The 12,853-nt window shown below is 46.3% G+C and overlaps 1 protein-coding gene across 3 annotated transcripts in view; it reads left to right on the forward strand.

Moving 5' to 3' along the window:
- Window positions 1-12,853, forward strand: part of lamb2 (laminin, beta 2 (laminin S)) — a 48,048-nt gene that overhangs the window by 27,980 nt on the left and 7,215 nt on the right. Inside the window, exons 6-23 of one of the 3 annotated variants that reach the window (XM_090184476.1) lie at window positions 255-443; window positions 620-683; window positions 3,482-3,681; window positions 3,846-3,966; window positions 4,119-4,307; window positions 4,558-4,737; window positions 4,937-5,049; window positions 5,619-5,698; window positions 5,796-5,931; window positions 6,041-6,199; window positions 8,820-8,947; window positions 9,106-9,241; window positions 9,816-10,008; window positions 10,120-10,263; window positions 10,522-10,753; window positions 10,853-11,022; window positions 11,359-11,394; window positions 12,187-12,648. In XM_090184476.1, coding sequence (XP_090040602.1) covers window positions 255-443; window positions 620-683; window positions 3,482-3,681; window positions 3,846-3,966; window positions 4,119-4,307; window positions 4,558-4,737; window positions 4,937-5,049; window positions 5,619-5,698; window positions 5,796-5,931; window positions 6,041-6,199; window positions 8,820-8,947; window positions 9,106-9,241; window positions 9,816-10,008; window positions 10,120-10,263; window positions 10,522-10,753; window positions 10,853-11,022; window positions 11,359-11,394; window positions 12,187-12,242 — 2,526 coding nt within the window. In that variant the 3' untranslated portion in view covers window positions 12,243-12,648. Of the gene's footprint in view, window positions 1-254; window positions 444-619; window positions 684-3,481; window positions 3,682-3,845; window positions 3,967-4,118; window positions 4,308-4,557; window positions 4,738-4,936; window positions 5,050-5,618; window positions 5,699-5,795; window positions 5,932-6,040; window positions 6,200-8,819; window positions 8,948-9,105; window positions 9,242-9,815; window positions 10,009-10,119; window positions 10,264-10,521; window positions 10,754-10,852; window positions 11,023-11,358; window positions 11,395-12,186; window positions 12,649-12,853 lie in introns of those variants that run through there. The other 2 variants (XM_021616006.3, XM_021616007.3) reach the window with 2 other exon arrangements.

Consider the following 12,853-nt stretch of genomic DNA (forward strand, 5'->3'; position numbering starts at 1 on the left):
TCAGTTAGATAGTAGCTTGGAGCTTGTGGTGTCGGGATACTTGTGAGATTTGTTTATGACAGTTTGTGGTGGAACACATGAAAATTGCATGTACTTTCAGAATTGTTTGGCGAGCTACTCATATGTGGTAGCTCACGATCAACCTGTTGGAGACCCCTGCCTTAAACAGTGTGACAAATCTATGCAGTATATAAAAATGTTCTGTGTCTTCAAATGAGCAACAACACACATCACATCCCTCTCCTGGCACACAGACATTTCGCCCAGCAGCCATGGTGATTGAGCGATCGGCAGATTTTGGACGTAACTGGCAGGTGTACCGCTACTTTGCCTACGACTGTGCCTCGGTCTTCCCCGGGGTATCTAAGGGACCCCTACGCAAAGTAGACAACGTCATCTGTGAGTCGCGCTACTCTGACATCGAGCCGTCCACAGAGGGAGAGGTGAGTCTGATAGGGAAGAGGGATTTATCCCTAGCCAATGACCACATACTTATTTTTGGTTGAAAAGACATTGAAAATGTGTAATTTCAATGTGTTGTGCTCACTAGGTTACTACAGTTGTACACATACATTAAAATGGCATTCAACCACCTGTCCTGTCCCTCTTCTTCCTCCAGGCAATCTACAGAGTTCTGGACCCTGCCATCCACATTGAGGACCCCTACAGCCCCAACATTCAGAGTAAGATACACTCACCAGTCACCACAACTAGCAACCACTTCCCCCCCATGTTAAGCCAAACTCACACCGCTGACATGATACAGCGACTGCCACCCTACCGTATAATTTCAGTACAGCACAACACCTAAACAGAATGGCACATGACAATCTGCACTCTGAAGCCTAGCGGGATGTGAAAACCAGCTGCTCTCTCTCCCCCTTCTATTTTGACTGGTATGACTTCACTGTTTCCCCAGGAGTAAGAGCAGCCTTCCCTAAGTAGTGACAGGGGAGGTTCTGTTCTTAATAAAACCAAGGTATGGATTGACCCTGACCCTTAAACTGGATGTTCCATGTTGTCCAGACAGACACTCTGAATGAGTAGCTAGCACACTGCCATGCTCATTACTGCCCTGCACTTGTTTAAGGGAACCTGTGTCACTCATTAGTGCACCCTTAAGGTACATCTAATGGGAGCTCTCAAATCAAAATGTTTGTCACATGCGCCGAATACAACAGGTTTAGTAGACCTTACAGTGAAATTCTTACTTACAAGCCCGTAACAAACAACGCAGTTTTAAGTGTTAAGTTTTTTTTTTTTTAGATAAGTAAAAAACAAATAATTAAAGAGCAGCAGTAAAATAACAATAGCGAGGCTATATACAGGAGGTACTGGTACAGAGTCAATGTGGAGGCTATATACAGGAGGTACTGGTACAGAGTCAATGTGGAGGCTATATACAGGAGGTACTGGTACAGAGTCAATATGCCGGGGTACAGGTTAGTTGAGGTAATTTATGTAATATGTACATGTAGGTAGAGGTAATGCAATGAATATTCAGGGAGAAAAAGGTGTAGAGTCACGCACAGAGCACGGCAGATGTTTATCAAGCGTCAGCAGAAATCGTGGCCACAGGCAGGCAATGGTCAAACACAGGTATGCAGTCAAAAACAAACAATAATTCACAACCATGTAAACAGAAAGAAGTGAACTAAATAGGTGAGCTGATGAGACCAGGTGAGAAATGAACACAGGTGAAATCAATGAACAAAAATGAAAGACAGGGCTACGGTCCAGAACACAAAGAAACAGGGCTACGTTCCAGAACACAAAGAAACAAGGCTACGGTCCAGAACACAAAGAAACAGGGCTACGTTCCAGAACACAAAGAAACAGGGCTACGTTCCAGAACACAAAGAAAAAGAACACAAGGTTGACTAAGAAAAGAAAAGCAGAACCTTACAGGTAAAGTGACTATGCATAGATAAAGAGCTCTCACTCTGCATCGGCTTTAGCTCGGGTTTGACAGAGACACACATTTTGAGGGGGTTTAGTAATTAAAGTGCTGAAACCTGATGTGTTCCTGCTGTAAAGGAGGCAGTTTAATCTGCTAGTGTGCCACAGAATATCGACATGGAGGGAGGATGACTGAGAGGAGGGAGTTAAAATGAAGCCTGGATGTCGGGTGTATACCGTTACAGAATGCCTATGGTTTAGTTTGAGCACTTTCCCATGCAGAGTTCATCCACAGCTAGAGAGTTTAAAGACGGACGGCTCTGTCCTGATAGAGGTAATCCTGTCAGGGAAGTTGGGGGAGCTGTTAGCAGGAGGTACATTAGTATGTTAATAATAACAATGAAATTACTTTACCAGTGGCTTGACTGATACTCATAAGAGTTGGACATGGCATATTGTGGCCCTGGCAACAGCCTGATATTCCCCAAAGTCCTGTGGAACAGTGGAACTTATTGTCCCACTGGTTTGTGAGAAAGGGAGTGGTGTTTTGCCTGTCAAGGTCTAGAGAACAGGGCCCTTCTGTGTGTGAGAAAGGATACGCTCAGATAACAGAGGCCAGGAGTACTGATAGGGCCCGGATTTGAGGCTGCTCTGCCGCTCTCCCCTCTCTCTCATTTTCAGTGTAGATGAATATAACAGAGGAACTCCACTAATCTCTTTCCATGTTCTTCTCTAACATTAGTCGAATGAAACAATAACTCCTGCACTGTATGTGAGTCAAATGAAGGTAGGTAATGGAAGTAACAACACAAAGAATACTAAGTGTTTCTTAGGAGTACAGTGAAGGTAGCCACCCCCAAAACACCGCTTTTTCGCATAGTGGTGTGACTTGTTCTCCATTTGTTTGTGTTGAAACACTGTGTGGAGAGAGATAAGCACTAAGTGGAGAGAGAGAGAGTGCTGATTGATTCCACATGCTGTCTGCAGCGCATCTCTCTCTAGTCTGTAGGGGTAAGATGAGCCACTCTTTCCACTCTTCCATGTGGTTTCTTCCTTCATAGACTCCATGAAGTGATGACCTCTTCATAAATATTTGGTCAAATGATACATTTTGTGTATTGTTTCCTAGTGAACAGCTGGAACGTGACTGACAGCAGGGAATGTTCTGTGCACAGTAGCAACCTACCGCCCCTCTGTGAGAGTTTATCAAGGGTGCGTCCCAAATGGCACCCGATTCTCTTTCTAGTGCACTACCGTTGACCAGGGCCCATAAGGCTCTGTTCAAAAGTAGTGCAGTATTTAGGAAATAGGGTACCATTTGGGACGCAACTCAAGTCTCCTAACAACACCCTCCATGCCCCTTTCAGCGATGTCATGCTCGGCTGGCCTTGACTTCTTCCTTTTACGGGGGAGAGTGTTTCTGCTTATGTCTGTGGTGGGGGTTGGGGGATAATTAATGGTGTATCTGGAACCTTTCCTTTTGACTTTGAAGTATTCATTTGGATGTTCAAATAGCTTGTTGTATATCTCCTAATCTCTCTGCCCCCCCCTTCCTCTCTTCTCTTCCTCTTGCATCCTGAAGACCAGCTGAAGATCACTAACCTGCGTGTGAACTTCACCAAGCTGCACACTCTGGGAGATAACCTGCTGGACTCCCGCGTGGAGATCAAGGAGAAGTACTACTATGCCATGTACGAGCTGGTCGTCCGTGGCAACTGCTTCTGCTATGGCCACGCCTCCGAGTGTGCCCCCATCGATGGGATCAAGGATGAGGAGGGCATGGTGAGTAAGGGGACACAGAACTGCCCTTAGTTGTATGGAGGAAGACTGCCCTATATAGATTGCTGTGTATGAAAGCAGAGGCATCTGTGCAGAGGGGAGTTAGAATGGGAGGTTTTGTTTAGAATTCTCTGTGATTTGTGTAATTCAGCCTCCCTGTCCCCCAGGTCCATGGGAGGTGTGTCTGCAAGCACAACACGAAGGGTCTGAATTGTGAGCTGTGTGATGACTTCCATAGTGACATGCCCTGGAGACCGGCTGAGGGACGCAACACCAACGCCTGCAAGAGTGAGTGGTGGTGTACCACACCATAACAAGAAACGTCTCTTACTCCTCTCCTAACATCACTGATTATTATTATGAACACACCAGTCATAGGTCATAATCAAAGGAATGAGAATCTTGACTATGTTGTTTTCTGTACCCTTGGTCTCTCTTAGAATGCAACTGTAACGGCCACTCCAACCACTGTCACTTTGACATGGCGGTTTACTTGGCCACGGGCAATGCCGGCGGTGGCGTCTGTGACCACTGTCTCCACAACACCATGGGACGCAACTGTGAGATGTGTAAACCATTTTACTACAAGGACCTCAGTAGGGACATCAGAGACCCCGGGGTCTGTACTGGTGAGTAGAGGGTGTCGACCGCTTCTCAGAACTGGGGCACAGGAACTGTGTGTGTATTTCTCACAATATCATACTGTGTATGAGTGATGGCATAGGTATGTACGTGTACAGGTTATTTTCACGTTTGAAACCCTGGTACCACTTTATGTCCATTAGATGTGAGTGTGTACATGTTTTCTAGGTAGTACGTACTACTGTATGGTTATGTTTGTTAAGTTTAACAGGATGTTTGTTGTCTTCCTTCTACCAGCCTGTGACTGTGATCCTGATGGTTCCCTGAATGGGGGCATCTGTGACGGGCATGACGAGCCATCCCTGGGCATGATCGCTGGGCAGTGCCGCTGTAAGGACCACGTGGAAGGGCATCGCTGTGACAAATGCAAGTCTGGCTTCTTTGGCCTGAGTGCAGCAAACCCCCGCGGCTGCCAACGTGAGTAGAGAGGAGCATAATCATGAATCATTCTAACAAATTGAACTGATTGTATTCCAAATGACCCTCATTTTGTGTGGTTGTTATGTTAGAGATTTTGGAGCAATCTTTTGTTAATCTCTCTCAGTGCTTTGAATAAAATCATGTGCCACATTTCTGTGTTCCCATGCCCCTATAATTCCTGCTCTGCCCCCCTCAGCCTGCCAGTGTGACCCCAGGGGTACTGTGTCAGAGAGCCCAAAATGTGACCCTGTGAGCGGGGACTGCTTCTGCAAGCGACTGGTCACCGGACGCAGCTGTGACCTGTGTCTGGTAAGGCTCCAGGAGAGCCTCCCTCTCCTAACCATAACACACAGAGATTCTCTCTCTCTCTTTCCATTCATTCATTCATTCATACGTACATACATACATGCACCCTCCCGAAGAGTCATAGGTGTTTCTGAGTCATTCACATCCCCCTGTCACTCACATAACTTCCTTGCTGTGCCAGTAACAATACCTAGGAATGTAAAGCCCTGCTTGGGGCTTCATATCTAAATGTAGCCCAGGGATGTCAGGCCTCTCCGGTTGGTGTAGGTTACAGCATGCTAAAAATGGTCAGCTGTAGTCCGGACGAAGTGGATCCTAAACTCTCATAAGCTGCATAAAGGCTTGTTTTAAAGTCATGAACAGACAACCACTATTTTGCACCCATAACTTAAGCTCTACCAGCCTGTACTTTTATAGGCAGCATGTATCTACAGTATCTCATTTTGGAGCTAGGAACACCTGGTTGAGGTATCTGAGTAGTTACCTATGATGTAAGGTCCAGTAACCCTGGCTGATGTCGTCAGGAATGTCATCTGTCTGGTGCTAACAGCTGCCTGTCTGTCTGCCCACAGCCAGAACACTGGGCACTGAGTCATGACATGAATGGCTGCAGAGACTGTGACTGTGATGTGGGCGGAGCCACAGATAACCAGTAAGTGACAGAGTGGCCGCGGGAAGATGTTTTGGGTTGGGGGTGCTGTCGACGGGTTACATGCTTACAGCATAGATTTCTTATGCGTCTTCCCCAGCTGCTCTATGGAGAATGGCCAGTGCCGCTGTCGTAGTCATATGATGGGCCGTCAATGTACCCAGGTGGAGTCTGGGTGGTACTTCATGGCTCTGGACCACTATACCTATGAGGCTGAGCTGGCCATATTGGGACAGGTAACTACTTCTTGTTATAGATAAGACTGGGGTGGACCCTAATTTGCATTGTTTGTACTGTCTATGTTTGACTTTGTGTGAATGCTTGATGGTATTTGTGTGTGTCCAGGGCTGCAGTGTGGAACAGAGGGAGCACCAGCCTGGGCGCCCTGCCACCTGGACTGGCACTGGGTTTGCCAAGGTCCCAGAGGGCAGCAGCCTGGAGTTCTCCATCAACAACATCCCCTACTCCATGGAGTACGACCTCCTCATCCGCTATGAGCCACAGGTTAGTGCCTAGTCACACACATACTGGGCTTGGGCGGTATTCAGATGTTCAAATCGTCATACCGTCCTTCTCTCATACCAGGATTTACGCTGTTACCAGCATAGCACACGCGGGGGAGGTAAAACGCAAGAAAAGCCCTTGGGCCTCTATTACCAGAATGCTAACAAAATTAGCACAAAACGAATAGCGAAATAGCGAAAACTAACATAAATTAATTGCAAAGACAGGCGAATCCAGCTCGTAAAGTTATACAAGCATAGCTAGTAGTAGTGTGGACATTTACAAGCTGAAGTGAACGAGAGAAATTGCAAATGAAAAAAGTTGTGATGCATGCTTTTCGGAAGGAAGAGCAGCATGTGTACACAGAGCAGATGGGAGAAGAACGGAGGAGAATAAAAGGCGAGTAGGAAAAAAATGACTTCTGTCAGAAAGCCATTATAGGATAACTGATGGCAAACATGTAATGTAGTAATGAATTGCTCATCACCTCATGTGCGCTGCACAACAGAGACTCGCCGAGAGAGCGCTGTGGACTCACCAGCTCACCTTCTCCCGTTGTGCTGCTTACAAACAAACACGGGACTGGCTCAACTGTTCTGGAGAACTATGGTAAGCTTCATCATTTAACATAATGTGACAGGTGAAATGAAGAACGCAATCTGCTTTATATCCGTATTGCACAAGTTGACTGCAGATATTAAATAAAAAAAGTAGCTGCAAATGTAATATTTTATTGAAAAACATATGGTATATATGTAATGGGCCCTGGGTGTAGCTGGTGTAGAGAGTCAGGCGCAGGACAGCAGAAATTAGTAATCAAACGTACTTTACTCAAAAGGTAAAATATACAAAGTAACAAATCCACGTACACCATGACAGACTGAAAATACAAATAAACAATCACTCACAAAAACCATGGGGGGGAACAGAGGGTTAAATAATGAACAGGTGATTGTGGGATTGAAAACAGGTGTGTGAAACAAAACAAAACAAGGAGACAATATATGGTATACCGCCCAAGCCTAACACATACACACATACAGTTGAAGTCGGAAGTTTACATACACCTTAGCCAAATACAATTAAACTCAGTTTTTCACAATTCCTGACATTTAATCCTAGTAAAAATTCCCTGTCTTAGGTCAATTAGGATCACCAATTTATTTTAAGAATGTGAAATGTCAGAATAACAGTAGAGATAATGATTTATTTCAGCTTTTATTTCTTTCATCACATTCCCAGTGGGTCAGAAGTTTACATACACTCAATTAGTATTTGGTAGCATTGCCTTTAAATTGTTTAACTTGGATCAAACGTTTCTGGTAGCCTTCCACAAGCTTCCCACAATAAGTTGGGTGAATTTTGTCCCATTCCTCCTGACAGAGCTTGTGTACCTGAGTCAGATTTGTAGGCCTCCTTGCACACGCTTTTTCAGTTCTGCCCACAAATGTTTTATAAGATTGAGGTCAGGGCTTTGTGATGGCTCCTACAATACCTTGACTTTGTTGTCCTTAAGCCATTTTGCCACAACTTTGTGAGTATGCTTGGGGTCATTGTCCATTTGGAAGACGCATTTGCGACCAAGCTTTAACTTCCTGACTGATGTCTTGAGATGTTGCTTCAATATATCAAAATAATTTTCTTTCCTCATGATGCCATCTATTTTGTGAAGTGCACCAGTCCCTCCTGCAGCAAAGCACCCCCACAACATGGTGCTGCCACCCCCACAACATGGTGCTGCCACCCCCGTGCTTCACAGTAGGGATGGTGTTCTTCGGCTTGCAAGCCTCCCCCTTTTTCCTCCAAACATAACAAATGCAAACATAACGATGGTCATTATGACCAAACAGTTCTATTTTTGTTTCATCAGACCAGAGGACATTTCTCCAAAAAGTACGATCTTTGTCCCCATGTGCAGTTGCAAACCGTAGTCTGGCTTTTTTATGGTGGTTTTGGAGCAGTGGCTTCTTCCTTGCTGAGCGGCGTTTCACGTTATGTCGATATAGGACTTGTTTTACTGTGGATATAGATACTTCTGTACCCGTTTCCTCCAACATCTTCACAATGTCCTTTGCTGTTGTTCTGGGATTGATTTGCACTTTTTGCACCAAAGTACACTCATCTCTAGGAGACAGAACGCGTCTCCTTCCTGAGCGGTATGACGGCTGTTCCGTCCCATGGTGTTTATGCTTGCGTACTATTGTTTGTACAGCTGAACGTGGTACGTTCAGGCATTTGGAAATCGCTACCAAGGATGAACCAGACGTCTCACCCACTGGAATTGTGATACAGTGAAATAATCTGTAAACAATCGTTGGAAAAATTACTTGTGTCATGCACGAAGTAGATGAACTAACCAACTTGCCAAAACCATAGTTTGTTAACAAGAAATTTGTGGAGTGGTTGAAAAACTTTTTTTAATGACTCCAACCTAAGTGTATGTAAACTTCAGACTTCAACTGTGCATATGTGTACACACACACACACACACACACACACACACACACACACACACACACACACACACACACGCACACACACACACTCCTCTGTTTTCTGGATGTGCACAGTGTGTAACTGTATATGACTGTTATTGTGGTGTGTGTGTGTCTTGTGTTAGATGCCACGGGACTGGGGGGAGGTCCGTGTGACGATCATTCGGCCAGGGCCCATTCCCACCAGCAGCCCTTGTGGAAACACCATCCCTGCAGATGACATGCTCACTGTGTCCCTGCCTGCAGGATCCAGGTGAGAAACTCACACACACCTCACTACGGAATATACAGTGCCCTTGTGTCTGGCTCAGGTGACGGTGATACACTTGCGTAATTGGATGTTACTACATGGTGGATTTTGCTTTTCCCGAAAGTTAGTATTTTCCTGTGTGGTGTGTGTGTTTGCTGCAGGTTTGTCGTGCTGCCTCCACCTGTATGCATGGAGAGAGGAGTGAGCTACACCCTTCGCTTTGAGTTCAGTCGCTATCTGGATGGGAACAGTATTCTCATTCTTGGTACAACCGCTGCCAACATTTTAGTGGACTCTGTGAGTATCAAGACTCAACAAATTGAGCCTCCTGAGTGGTGCAGCGGTCTAAGGCGCTGTCGGGGGTTCGATCCCAGGCTGTGTCACAGCTGGCCATTACTGGGAGCCTATAGGGCGACATACAATTGGCCCACTGTCGTCTGGGTTCGGTGAAGGTTTGGCTGGGGGGGCTTTCCTTGGCTCATCTAGTGACTCCTTGTGGCGGCCCGGGCACCTGCAAGCTGACTTCGGTCGTCAGTTGAACAGTGTTTTCTCTGACACATTGGTGCAGCTAGCTTCCGGGTTAAGTGAGCAGTGTGTTAAGAAGCAGCGCGGCTTGGCGGGTCATGTTTCGAATGACACATGACTTGACCTTCGCCTCTCCCGAGCCCGTTGGGGAGTTGCAGTGATGAGACAAGATTGTAACTATCAATTAAAAAAGGGCAACAATTACAAAGTAAATGATAACATTTTAAGAAACGTACTCAATAAATTATGCTTGTCTGCACATCTCTCTCTTTATCTCTCTCCCTCTCTCTCTAATTGCGTTCTTATTATGCAATCCAGCTAATACTCCTCCCTGCTTCCTCTCCAGATCTCCCTGATCCCTCGTTACTCCTCCCTGGAGATGTTCATTGGGGGTGACCCCGCCTCCATTGCTAGGAAGCAGAGCTACGAGCGCTACCGCTGCCACGAGGGGGCCAAGAGCGTGACACGCCCCCAGATCAGCAACGTCTGTGCCAAACTCATCACCAGCATGTCAGCCATCATTAACCATGGAGCCCTGCGTAAGTCATTTCAGGGGTACACATAATCACGATCTGCTATCATCAAGGATGCCTGGTAATTATTTTCACAATGAAATGAAAACGTTTTCATCACGTCTTTCTTCTTCACAGCTTGCCTGTGTGACCCCCAGGGCTCAGTCAGCTCAGTGTGTGACACGCACGGAGGTCAGTGTCGCTGTAGGCCAAACGTGATTGGACTTCGCTGTGACCAGTGTGCTCCTGGGACGTACGGCTTTGGACCTGCAGGATGTAACGGTTAGTGTCGTAACCCCAGTCAACCGCACAAAGAGTAAGGGCAAAACTCCTGGTGTTATCCTGTAGGGTACACAAATAGTTTATTCTGCAAAGGTGCATTGGACGGTACAGTCTGTCTATCGCACTTATGTGAACAGCTGTACTGGTGGCGCCCCCTGCTGCCTCATTACCTACTGACCCACTCCTCTCTTGATTTATACTTTCCAATAAATCTATCTCTCTCTCTCCCTCCCTTCCTCCCACCCTCCCTCTCTCTAGCATGTGAGTGCAATCTGGAAGGTGCGGTCACTCGGTCCTGTGACCAGTTGACTGGGCAGTGCCGGTGCCGCCCGGGTGCGTTCGGCCAGCGGTGCGATGGCTGCCAGGCAGGACACTGGGGCTTCCCCAACTGTAAGCGATGCCTGTGTAATGGACATGCTGAGGAGTGCCACCAGAGGACCGGAGCCTGTCTCAACTGCAGGGACAACACTGGAGGGGACAAATGTGACAGGTTAGGCTTCACCACGGGGACAGTGGGGAATCTTGAATAAGTATTAAGGTAGCTAATGTAATGTTATTGACAAGCATACTGCTATTGCTGTATTTCAAGGTGTGCCAACGGTTACTACGGCAACCCAGTGTTGGGCACAGGTATGGGTAACCAATGTTGGGCCTGCCCTTGCCCAGATGGCCCAAACAGCGGACGCCACTTCGCTGCCTCCTGTTACCAGGACAACCGCAACAGACAGGTGGTCTGCAACTGTAACCAAGGATACACAGGTACAACCAACACCTCCATTTCTCCATTGAGGTGTCTTCTCCCTCTCCTTACTGTTCTTCCTCCTCTTTGTCAGCCAGGCAAGTGGACGAAGAACAGTTTGATCATGTCTGCATGAATGAGCAGATGCTTCCTAGGGTTGATGATGTACTGTGAAAGAGGATCTGTTAGTGTGATTTAACTCAGGGAAATGTCCATGGTGTGATATTCCAAGTTATTCGCCAGGGTGGGTCTTTTGGTGAGACAAATAGACACTTCTCTTGTAGAACGTTTATCTTACCCTGAAAAATGTGGAATGATAATGTGTGTTGTTTCCTCCCTTACCCAACTTGGCACAGGGGGGATGGTTAAGCGCTCCGAGGGTTCTTTCAAGCGTGAGTAGTGATGGTGACCCCACCCTCCTTACCACCCCCCTGCCACCTGCATGGCTTCAGCACCCCACCCACCTATGGTGCTGTGCCACAGTGCATTCCTGCCTCAGAGTATATGGAGCTCCCAAGAACTGACCAAGAATAAGTTGACTGATTGTATAACACAAATAACTGTGTTTGAGTTGGATGGCCGACACTGGGTCTGGGTCACCTGCTACAGTGTCTCCTGTGTATAGAAACTATAATGTTATACTGGGCACATACAGTCAGTGCTTGGTACTCCTGCTGGCTTACACAGGCACTAAAGCAGCCAAACAGTCAACCAGCTAATAACATCTCTGCCACGCTGCCTTTTGCCTTGTGATTCTCTGCCTCTGTTGCAGACACAAAAGACAGTAACAGGTATATCAGTCATAGTAGACAAGCTGAAGCTGTGAGATTACGCCAACCTATTGTACATTCACATCCACTGTGAGCCTGTGACAGAAAGACAAACAAGCATTCTGCCTACTCTGCTTTAGACAGCTTTGCTGCAATGAGCTCAATATGATGTGCTTTACTGTAAATCTACTTACCATCAACAGCCCCGTCTGTGTCATATCCTTTTATTCAATATATTTAGTTGGCTCCGCAAAGACACAAAGAAACAAAGACACAATGAATCACCTAAAAACAAAATAGTATCACAATGCCCCTTTATCAATCAGTTGAGGAAATCTTGTCCGTTAAATGAGGAAATCCTATGTTTTGTTCCACTATGGTTTAGAATACAGTACTTCCCATTTTTTTGTCCAGGTAATGGCTGCAGGGGGAAGAGTATGCTGGAGAGACCACAAGACCAGCAGCTGTAAGTTGTCTGTCAGACCCAAAAGTCAGCCCCTTCCCACACCAGCGTACTCTGCCCCCTGCAGCCGTCAGCTGGACTCAAAAATGGCAAGTATGTCTCCCTTCCTCTGAATCCATCTTAAGATGATATGGGCTCTGTCACGACCCAGTTATGAACTCGGGTCTCCGGTGTGAGAAACAGTCACTTAGCAAACTGAGCCACTAATAGTCGGCAGAACCCAGAAGATGAGGCAGACACAGCAGTACTTGAGACAGTGTTTTAAGTCAAAAGGAAAGTTCTTCAGGCAAAAATGTAAATCCACAACGTCAAAAGTAATTCCAAGAGAAAAAGGTAATCCTCCAAGTGAAAAGGTAAATCCACAAGGTGGTAGGTACAGCAGAAAAAAGCCTCAAAAGATAATCAAAAATAAATCAACTAGAACAAAAACAGAGTACCACAAGAGAGTCCAACTGGAGTAACAAATGTTCACAGCATCACTGGGGCTGGGTGCTAACATTCAAACACAGAGCAAAGAACTGAGGAAAACTGAGGGTTTAAATACATTCAAGGGAAACGAGGCACAGGTGCAAATAATAACTGGAAACAAGGGAAAACAAAAGGGTCAAAAAGCACAAT

This window comes from Oncorhynchus mykiss, chromosome 9 (genome assembly GCF_057628025.1).
Source record: "Oncorhynchus mykiss isolate SJ-2025 chromosome 9, ASM5762802v1, whole genome shotgun sequence".
NCBI classification, from domain to species: domain Eukaryota; kingdom Metazoa; phylum Chordata; class Actinopteri; order Salmoniformes; family Salmonidae; genus Oncorhynchus; species Oncorhynchus mykiss.